The sequence below is a fragment of the Myotis lucifugus genome, unplaced genomic scaffold (genome assembly GCF_000147115.1).
Source record: "Myotis lucifugus unplaced genomic scaffold, Myoluc2.0 scaffold_729, whole genome shotgun sequence".
NCBI classification, from domain to species: Eukaryota; Metazoa; Chordata; class Mammalia; order Chiroptera; family Vespertilionidae; genus Myotis; species Myotis lucifugus.
In genome coordinates, this window is record NW_005871777.1 from 131,919 (window position 1) to 142,829 (window position 10,911).

Below are 10,911 nucleotides of genomic sequence, written 5' to 3' on the forward strand. Positions count from 1 at the left end.
CCTCCCCTCTTCCACCTGCCCCAGGGCTGCGGGGAAACTCAAGCCGCTGGGTGACTAACCCCGCCCCCACTCCCGCCTGCTTCCCCAGTCAGTCGTTCACAGGCCCCTGGGAGGTTGTAGCATCTGAGTACAATTGAGAAGCGGCTGGGGTCCTTCTCTGCCAACCCCAACCTATTCGCCTGCCCAGGATCATTCATCCCCACCTCTCCCGTTCTCACCCCCCCTTACGACTCTGACATAGAAACCTGTACCTCACGCTATACCTACCCTCTGAGAGTTCTAACCATCCACCTTCCTCTGTGCGCTCCACCGAATCTCCGCCCCCATGACTGCCACCAATTGAATTCACAGATGGCTGGCCAGTTCCCTTTGCGAGAGGTTGCAGCTGGGAAGGATTTTATCTGGGTAGCCATTCCCTTTCACTCTCTGATCTTCCTCAGCATAAGCCTGAGCTCAGAACAAAGGGGCCCAGGTCTCTCCACCCTGGGTGGGTATTGGACAGAGGTGCATGCATGTGGTTCCAACTCTGGGCTCCTTTTCAGACAAATACTGGCCAAATGCCCATCTTACCTGCTGAATGCTCACCATGTCCCCCATGCCTCTTCATGTCTGTGCATGATGCCACCAGCAGATCCCTTTCCAGAGCCCCTGAGGAAACCTGGGTGCAGCCAGGACCCCAACTTTGAGGACACACTGCTGGGTTCATCTCAGGCTCTGTTGGGCTCAGTATCTTGTTCATTTATTCCTAAATACCCTTCTGGAATATTACCCTTCTGGAAAAAGCATGTGTGGGTATCACTGATCTCATAAAACAAACAAACAAACAAACAAACAAACAAAACACTTCTCCCTATCAGTTGAATTGGGGCAGATTTTATTAGCAAAGATAGATATTTGCTAATATTGCTATAACATTCCCTAGTTGGAAACAGGTTTTGATTAAAAACAGACATTGGTTAAATATTCCTGCCATTTGCACAGAAGCTTTACTCTGAAGGAGAAGACAATTAGCTGGATGTGGTTAGGAACAAATAAAGTAGCCCCAGTATCTACAGGGGTCTTAGTGGCTTCTCTTTCTGTGATAATTTCACCTGCTCCCAAACTATCAGTGAGAAGGGGAAACACCCTTGGATCAATGCTATGGTTGTTTTTGTGTCGTTGTTATTTTCCTTTTTATAAATCCTATTTCAGTTTCTTATGATTCTAATAGTGGACAGACTTCTCTACAGGAATTTTCTTGCAAACCTTATTTAGAAAGTGTGTTGCATTTGCTGGCAGAAACCATTAGCTATATTAATTGGAATTGGTTAGAATAGCCAGGATTGCATGTTCTAACAGTTAAATGCCTTTGTGAACCCATCAGGGTCATTGAGAAAATCTGGAACAATTGCTGGTTCCTCTCTTGCTGAGAGCAGCTTTTCTCCAAAGGGAGCTGTTAGAATTCCTATTCTCATTTTTCTTTAAGTCAGTAGGGAAGGGCAGTGGAGGGGACTGAAGGGGAAGGAAGAAGGGAGGGGAAAGGGCGAAGGATATAGTGGGGGAGCTAGAGAAAGGGGAAGAATGGGGTGGTGGCATTTATTAGCTTCACAAGAGTTCAGAGACAGTCTCTAAAATTTCTAATTCCTTAATTGTTTTTAAGAGAATTTATTTGTGCTTCTCCTTAGAATCTCCTGATTTCCAAATCAAGATATGCTTCCATTCATTCATTCAGTTTAATGTTAGACCTGGCATTTTTCTTATTTTTATTGCATGCCAAAAATTAATTTAGGCACACAAATAAAACTGCATTTTGGCCATTTGTAGGTGGATATTTTCTAGTTAAATCATAAAGCTGTACTGGTTAGCCTTACCCCACCCTGACCCCTCCTGACCTGGCAGTGAGTCCTGGCCCTTCCTGGAATCAACGCCTGATTTCATTTCTGCACCACAGATGGGGTAACTGGAAGGATGGGTTAATCCTGAATGTGGCTGCAGCCAATTTAGGTGACCTGCCAGATGAGAGGTTTCTGGAGGACAAGAGAACTGACTTTGAGATTTCACTGGCCAAGGGGTGAGAGCAGTGCCAGTTACCTATCTTCTTTTATCATGTTTCTTTCTTTTTCTTTTTCTTTTTTAATAAACCTGGAGGAGAGGGAGGCATCCTGGTCCAGGGGCTCCAATGGACTGAACAGGGCTGGATTAGCCCAAGGGTGGTGGTTATAGTTACAATGTGTGATTTTGAGACTAACTGTCAAACCCTTCGCCTATCCTTACCTGAAGGCTGGCCAAATTAGCCATCAAAGACTCTCTAAACGTTCTTGTTCCCTGGAATGACCTGGATGACTTCAACAAGATCTTTTGGTGTGACCACAGCCAGCTGGCTGGTCAGTATTCCTATCCCAGTACTTCTCCCAGGACCATTACCACCCAATCGAGCGAACCAGGGCTGGGAGACCTGAGGTCTGGGTTCCTCTGGTGGGCTGGGGGCAAGAGGGAATGGTTTGGTGGGGGTTAGAAGAACCAGGATATCAGATCTCACAACCTGCTCCACAACTGCCACCCTCAGTGAAGGTGCGGGACTCCTGGAAGGAAAATGCCTTATTTGGGTACCAGTTTCTCAATTGCACCAACCCCATGCTGCTAAGGCGCGCCAGTCGCCTTCCTGCCCGCCTGGTGTTCCCTTCTGGGATGGAGGAGGTGCAGGCCCAGCTGGAGCAGGAGCTGCAGGTATGGACATAATGGCCCAAAGGAGGCCACACAGTGAAATGGGAGTGTGGTCAGTGTTTATGCTGCTCTGGGCCCCACTATGAGCCCAATTTGCCCCCTGAAGCAAGAGGGGATTCTATAGGAGGAATCTTGAGTGATCCTGGAGGTGTGCAACCACATGGCCTTTCTCCTCTACTGAGAAAAGCATATTGTGGAGGAAGTGTGTGATGGGTGATAGATGCAATCAAAATGAAGAAATAACTGGGCCTCGGTGCTAAGGATTTGGGGGAGTGTGTAGCAAGAGAATGAGATCAGGGGTGGGCTTATTAATCAAGAGTCAACATGGATTAATTGATGAGTTAGGCAGAGAAAATTCTTGGATTATAGGGTGAGACAGACTTGGGTTTGAACCCTGGCTGTTCTGTTTATAAACTGTGTGACTTCAGGCAAGTTACCTATCTTATTTTATCATGTTTCCTTTTTTTTTTTTTTTTATAAACCTGGAGTTAATTCAAGAGCTTGAAAGACTTATGTGAAGCAATAGCATGTGATTCATTGCCTGTACAAAGTAGGTGATGGAGATAGGTTAGTTTCCTTCTTGTTCTTCTTCCTTTGGGCAATCAGGGTGGGAAGAAGATGCCTTACACTGATAGCCCTCGCCCTCTGCCCCCATCCAGGGAGGCACGCTGTTTGAAGCCGACTTCTCCCTGCTGGATGGGATCAAGGCCAACGTCATCCTATGTAGCCAGCAATACCTGGCTGCCCCTCTGGTCATGCTCAAACTGCAGCCTGATGGGAAACTCTTGCCCATGGTCATCCAGGTGAGAGGATTTCTGCTCCCCCGTGATTGGCCCTCTCAGCTCAGCCCTTCACAGAAATTCACTGAGGATTCACTTGTGCTAAAGCACTGGAGGTGGCAGCAAAGGAGGCAATGGGCAAAGGCAGAAAGGTGTGGTGTAGCTGGAGAGAGAGAGACTGGGAAAATCTAAATATGCTCCAGTACCAAGGAAGTACCTGAGGATAGAGATAGTGTGGGAGGGGTCATGGGAGGTGGGGTGGGCATGAGCCTTGGCGAAGGAGCAGAATCTTTTCCCAGGGGAAGATGGGTTTGGCAGAGAGGCTGAGGTGTGCAGAGTGTGATAAGTTAGATTGTCAATGGACAATTGGGCTGGTGTGCTGGGGGGTAATGTGAGGTGAGAGGGCCCAGACTGCAGTGGCCGGTGGATACCAAATCAAGGAGTATGAACACAGGAAGCTGGTGTAGGCTGTTGTGAAACATGCTATAGGCACATTCTATGGGTCATCTTGTTTCAGATGGATCAGAGAAGGGAGATGCTAGATTCAGGGATTAGGGTGTCATGTTACAGCAATTGCCCATTGTACAGGCCAGACAGAGCAGCTTGAGAACTAGAGACTTAATCAGATGAATAGGGGTGGTGTTGAAAGATTAGAGAGAAGCTGAACTTTCTGAAAAAGTGTGGGATAAAGGAAGCAGAGGGATTGAATCTTGTCTACACTGAGGGGAGTGAAAGGGCAAGTGGAGGCCAGGAAGACCAGCAGAGCAGCATGTACAATGTTAATGCACTGAGTGGGTAGGAAAGTCAGGAGAAGAAATAGTGGCTCCTGGGAATAGCAGCAGTGAGATGGAGAAAGCTAAGCAAATTTGGGGAAGAAGGGAGCGGTTAAATATGCAAAAGGGGGGGAATCTGCTGGGCACCTGGCCACTCATCCTCTTTCCCCCACACTCTATCCTCTCTCCAGCTCCAATTGCCACGCATGGGATCCCCACCACCACCACTTTTCCTGCCCACGGACCCCCCAATGGCCTGGCTCCTGGCCAAATGCTGGGTCCGGAGCTCTGACTTCCAGCTTCACGAGCTTCTCTCTCATCTTCTGAGGGGACATTTGATGGCTGAGGTTATCGCTATGGCCACCATGAGATGCCTTCCATCGATACACCCTATCTTCAAGGTAATACCTTATCCCCTTCTCTCCTGCCTGCCTCTCTGCCCCATGGCACAGTCCTGCCTCTGGAGGCACCCTCTCTGTGGAACCTCAGGGTGTGGGGAAAAGCCAACCAATGAGAGACAAGGGAGCAAGAGAGTGAGGTGTCTTGCTCTGCATTTTCAACAGTGTGACATCACCTCTCAAGGAGGTGGGAATGATTCATTGGCAAGGTGGGTGTTGAGGGGGTGGGAGGTGAGAAGTGTTGCTCTTTTTATGTGTAAAGCACAGATAGATGAACAGACAGTATATAGACAGTGCACACAAATGACTGAGGATTCCATCGCAAAAGGGAAGACCAAGCAAATAACATAGAAGACTTTTCCAGCCAGTTTTGACCTGTTCTAAAATAGTAACACACAGGCCAGTTAGACTGGCTCAGGTCCACAACAGTGGCCTGTTTTTGTTGTTGTTGTTTTTTAATCAGACAATTTAACTGAGTATTCACCCATTAACTGTTCTTCTTGGGTGCCTCCAATGGGGCAAGAACCATTCTCGATGATTGTGCTAAGCCAGACAGAGGTCCTGATCTTTGGGGATTTTCATTTCCATTTCGGGCTACCAGTCAATAAAGACTGTATTATGACACATCAGCTGTGATACGTACAATGCAGAGAATCAAAGCAGAGCAAAAAAATATCTATGATGTTAACACCTTCAGAAAATTTGACATATGAAGTTTTGAAGCTTGTTGTCAATACAACAAAATAGCATACATATCAAATCGCATATACATCAACATATGTATAACTCCATCTATTGAAAAAAATCCACATTATTAACCAGTACACCTACTAAGCCAACGGTTTGTGGAATGAATTACAATTTGACTGAACATTCTTGATGTCGAGGGACCACTGAACTTCATGTCTCTGCTTTTCCTGAAGACTGGGCACCCTTCCTGTTCTTCAGCTCCACTTTCCTGCAGGGACTCGCCGCAGGTCTCTCCTGACTTGTTCTTCCCCGCTTTCTTCCTCCAGCTGATAATCCCCCACCTGCGATACACCATGGAAATTAATGTTCGGGCCAGGAATGGGCTGGTCTCCGACATGGGCGTTTTTGACCAGGTATGAAGAGAGAAGAGGGCTCCTGGAGCTCATGCTCCCTCTGGCTCTGGCCTCTGGCAGGTGGAGTTGCCTGACCCTGCCCATCCTTGCTTCTCAGGTGGTGAGCACCGGTGGGGGAGGCCACGTGGAGCTGCTTAAGCGCGCTAGAACCTCTTTAACCTATAGATCATTCTGTCCCCCCGATGACCTGACTGACCGGGGGCTTCTGGGAGTCAAGTCTTCTTACTATGCTCAGGATGCTCTGCGGCTCTGGGAAATCATCTATCGGTGAGGCAAGGGGAAGGCAGGGCTTGGGGGGAGGGTGGGCGGTCAGGGAGTGGCTTGAGAGAACAGGTGATCTGTGTTGGAGGGCTGGGTGCCCTGACCTGGCCATGTGGGCAAGGAGCAGAGGGCTTGGAGCTCCCTGTCAGCTTCAGCTCTCTTGGCCCAACCCCTTGGCTGACAGCTATGTGGAGGGAATTGTGAGTCTTCACTATAAGACAGACAAGGCGGTGAAAGAGGACCTTGAACTGCAGACCTGGTGTCGAGAGATCACTGAGATTGGCCTGCTAGGGGCCCAGGACCAAGGTGAGTTGAGCCCCTGCCCTGAGACCTCCAGTGTGGAAGATTCCTCCTGGGAACATCCCCAGAACCCTCCCTGCTTCTATGAAACTTTTCAGAAGCATGTCCAACCCCTATAAAAATGCCCATGGCCTCTTCAGATTCTTATGCAAGAAGAATCCCTCTAGGTCCCAGATGCAGTGGAACCAGTAGTTGCTCATAAATGCTTAACAACTGACTCTCTGGGGGGGTGGGGGTAGAAGCCCTGATTTGTAGCATTTGCACATTTCCTTGGTGTAAATATTTTCACCGTAGCTACTGTTGTGATGTCAACCAGCTTGCTAAATACTGCAACATTTAACATAACTGACTTGTGTGAGCCAGTGTGAGCCATACCAGTACCCCAATGAGTAGGACCCTCCCAGGAGATGTCCCCCTTTCTCCCACCACAACTCATGCTCATGTCAGTTCCCACAATAGTTCCTCAAGAGTCCTTGACACCCTTTCTTCCCTCTCGTATTCTCTCTGCTCAGCCTCTCTGAGCTCTGTTTCTGTTCCTGGCCTCCCAGCTTCTAACTCTCCTTGCCTCTTGCAGGATTTCCCATGTCCTTAGAGACTCGGGACCAGCTTTGCCACTTTGTCACCATGTGCATCTTCACCTGCACTGGCCAGCATGCCTCTGTCCACCTGGGCCAGGTATTTGTTATAGGGGGGCAGTGGGCATTTGCACTGGAGTGTGGGTGGAGGGAGCTGTGTGCAGGTGGCTAAGGGGTTTTTATGCTTAGCAGACTTTGATTCTGGATTTCTGCCCCTTCTTAGCTGGATTGGTATGCTTGGGTCCCTAACGCACCCTGCACAATGCGGCTGCCCCCACCGACCACCAAGGATGTGACACTGGAGATGGTGATGGCCACACTGCCCAACTTTCATCAGGCTGCTCTCCAGATGTCCATTACCTGGCAACTGGGCAGACGTCAGCCCTTTATTGTGAGCCGGGTGGCCTGGTCCCTGAGGAAGGGGGCAGCTATGGGGAGGTGTGGCGCTCCAAACTGGGGTTCATAAGGCTCTCAGCTGCTTTTCTCTCTCCATCTCAGGTGGCTCTGGGCCAGCATGAGGAGGAGTATTTTTCAGGCCCTGAGCCCAAAGCTGCGCTGAAGAAGTTCAGGGAGGAGCTGGCTGCCCTGGATGAGGAAATTGAGGTCCGGAATGCAAAGCTGGATATGCCCTACGAGTACCTGCGACCCAGCAGAGTGGAAAACAGTGTGGCCATATGAGCACCCCTGGCCTGTGGTTGTTTCAGCATCTCTTCCCCCAACCCACAGCCCCATCCCTTAGAGCAGCGGTTCTCAACCTGTGGGTCGCGACCCCTTTGGCGGTCGAACGGCACTTTCACAGGGTTCGCCTAAGACCATCCTGCATATCAGATCTTTACATTATGATTAATAACAGTAGCAACATTACAGTTATGAAGTAGCAACGAAAATAATTTTATGGTTGGGTCACAACATGAGGAACTGTATTTAAAGGGCCAGAAGGTTGAGAACCACTGCCTTAGAGCTTTCAGTCTTCCTCTCCCAGCCAGGCCCCTTTCTATCTCCTCCCTCCCTAGAGAGTCCCTTTTGCTTTGTGTGTGCCCACAGTGAACACATTGTACTCTAGACGCACCACCTAGGGGCCTCATTTTCCCTTTATTCCTCCCACTTTTCCTATTGTCCTCCCTCCCTCCCTCATCACTGGGTTCTCCCAAAGCGCAGAGAGTAGTCACATTTATATAAACGGTTTCACTGGACGAGGGCAATAATACATATTACTCCACATGCTTATAATTTTGAGTTTAACTATAAAAAAAGATATTTTAGACTAATGAAAAAAACAAAATTAGATAAAACTATCCTAAATCAAACACTGGCAAAAGAATCTACAGTAAGTCTTTTTAACTCAGTGGGATTTCACACGTCCTGAAGCCAGACACAGCACAGGGCAGACCATGGACATGGCAGTTCTGAAGATTCTCACTTTGTGGCTCACTTAGAAAACGGCATGTGGAAGTAAAGTGGTTAAACCCAAGAAGCTGCTCCGAGCTGGGGGGATTTGGCCTTGGGGCTTCAGTCTGAGGGGTCCATACTTACAACCCATTTGCAGTTCACCAGCCGGGAGGCTCCAAATAAAAATAATGTTTCTCTCTCTCTCTCCCTCTCCCTTCCTCTCTGAAATCAATAAAATATTTTTAAAAAATTTACAGTCCATGCTTTTTGGGAGCAGGGTTACATATTTCTCTGTTAGATCAATCTTTTAATTATGTGGTTCAAATGATCTTTTTTCTTATTGCCTGATCTATTTGTTTCTGGTGAATGCACTAAGCTCTTCTTCTGCATTTGGGTACTTATCAATATTTCCTAGTAATTCTTCCAGTTTTTACTCTCTGTATTTTGAGACAGGATATTTAGATGATAGAAGTTCGTGGTTGTTATATCTCTTCAGTGGAGTGTTTTTAAAATCATGATGTATTGTACTTCTTTATTTCTTTTAATTTTTTTTGCCTTAAATTTTTTCTCATATTAGTATTGCTTTCCTTTAATATTTGCCTGGCCTTGTTTTTTTATTTTCTCTTTATTTCAAATTTTCTCTGTCACTTGTAAGCAACATGTAGTTGGATTTATTTGTTTTTTAAATATATTTTATTGATTTTTTACAGAGAGGAAGGGAGAGAGATAGAGAGTTAGAAACATCGATGAGAGAGAAACATCGATCAGCTGCCTCCTGCACATCTACTGGGGATGTGCCCGAAACCCAGGTACATGCCCTTGACGGGAATCGAACCTGGGACCTTTCAGTCCGCAAGCCGACGCTCTATCCACTGAGCCAGACCGGTTTCGGCAGTGTAGTTGGATTTAAAAAAAATCTAAACTGGTAGTCTGTTCTTTAACGGGTGAGTTTAACTGCTAACCTTTTTGTGTGATTACTGCTGTACTGTGTCTGCCAACTTATTTATGTTTTTCTTTACTCCTGTTTCCCTACTTTTAAACTGTCATTAGATGGTTAGTTATTTTTTTTCCATTCCTCCCTACTCCTGTTGACTTGGAAACTATAAAGTATTACTGTTCTTTTAGCAATGACCTTTATATTTTTGGCATTTCTATTTTGCTATTAATTTTTCTAAGAAAGTCAAAGGTTATTCACTATTTCTATTCTCTACCAGGTAGTATACTTTATTCACAGAATCCTCATGTCTTTTGGTCTAGAAATTATTTAGTAATTATACAGTAGTTAAATAGAATTATTTAGCAAACAATTAAATCTGTCCATGTGTTTTTACCAATTTCTGAATTCACCTTTGTTTCTTGCATGACACTCGTTTCTTTTGATTTTACATCTTGTTGCTTAAGTACAATCCCCGCCCTTGTTTCATTTCTGTTTGCTTTGGTTTCACATTTTCTTATTGTTATGATTCATGTTATTTCTCCTTTATCCCTGTGGATCCTATATAACCAGAACAGTTATTTGGTGGTTGCTTGTCCCAAATAAGTTTCTATTTTTATATATTTAAGACCCGTCACCTATGTCGGGGTGTGGGGGGTTCCCATATAGGTGCTGCTCCTAAGTGGGACATGCACAAGTCGTCTGGACCATCCGCTTGAGGCTTGTGCCAACACCTTCTGGTCAGACACTTTCACAGAGAGAGCACCGAGATCTGAGCTGAGCCGGAGAAATTACACACAGACAAACAGGTTAGATGCAAGCACACAGGGGGTTTATTTACCAGTTCCTGATGGGTCTCAGGTGCTGGGAAGGATCCACCGGTCGATGCTCGCTGACACACACAAAGGGGAAGACGGCACCATTGGCTGCTGGCTCTTTCATCGATCAACAGTTAATTGGGCAGAGTTTCGTGCTGGAAACCCAGACGTGAGCACACAGAGGTCCTCACGCTCTGGCGACAGGAGAGCTATGAGCTGCTGGGTCCATCAGACTGCCTGATTATATACCCCTCTGTAGACGTGGTCTTCGTTGGTGTGTGTGTTATCAGCAGCTGCCATATGTGGATCTACCCTGGGTCTGCTAATCTATGGGTGTGTACAGGCTTTGAGCGTTCCATCAGATAGGTTGTTTATCAGTACTAAGCAAAGCCAAGAGGATGCATTCCTGGGTCTCATACAACATTCCTATATCTAACATCACAATAATCACTATAACAGTCCACAAAGGGTTACATGCTTTAAGTCTTACATTCTAAAGTCCTAACATTAAGTACCATAATGATTACTATAACATTGCTCTATTACCCTACTTTCTGATAAGCACCTATCTGATAAGGTTGTTTTGAAGATTACATGGGATTTTCCAATGTAAAACCTCTGTACAATGTCTGAAATAGAGAAAAGCTTTAAAAAAGCGATTGCTTTGATTCTTTTTATTGTCTACCCCCCCCCCCCCCCACACACACACACAGAAGCACACACACACATGCTTCTGCTCACTCTGGGTTCCCCTCAGCAGAACCTGTAGGTGAGGCTTTCTGTTCGGCTATATTGTGGGGAGCGGTCTCGGTTTGACAAGGTCCCGAGGAGACAGTCTTTCACAAGGTGGGCTGTCACACGCTCTATCCCACTAAAGT

At 46.6% G+C, this 10,911-nt stretch overlaps 1 protein-coding gene across 1 annotated transcript; it reads left to right on the forward strand.

The window, feature by feature from the left end:
* The first annotated feature begins 618 nt into the window (after positions 1-618).
* On the forward strand, positions 619-8,447 carry LOC106694362 (arachidonate 15-lipoxygenase-like). Its single transcript, XM_014447936.2, has 12 exons — positions 619-716; positions 1,931-2,050; positions 2,260-2,363; positions 2,546-2,706; positions 3,363-3,506; positions 4,447-4,656; positions 5,670-5,756; positions 5,854-6,023; positions 6,202-6,323; positions 6,892-6,992; positions 7,116-7,283; positions 7,391-8,447. Exons 1-12 carry the CDS (start codon positions 619-621, stop codon positions 7,568-7,570), a joined length of 1,665 nt encoding a protein of 554 aa, XP_014303422.1. The 3' UTR covers positions 7,571-8,447.
* The last annotated feature ends 2,464 nt before the right edge of the window (positions 8,448-10,911 follow it).

Excerpts from the sequence above, each read along its gene's own strand:
- LOC106694362 (XM_014447936.2), top strand. The coding sequence starts at position 619 with ATGCCACCAGCAGATCCCTTTCCAGAGCCCCTGAGGAAACCTGGGTGC. Across the intron at positions 4,657-5,669 it reads CGATACACCCTATCTTCAAG|CTGATAATCCCCCACCTGCG; the intron begins GTAATACCTTAT and ends TTCTTCCTCCAG. Across the intron at positions 6,024-6,201 it reads CTCTGGGAAATCATCTATCG|CTATGTGGAGGGAATTGTGA; the intron begins GTGAGGCAAGGG and ends CTTGGCTGACAG.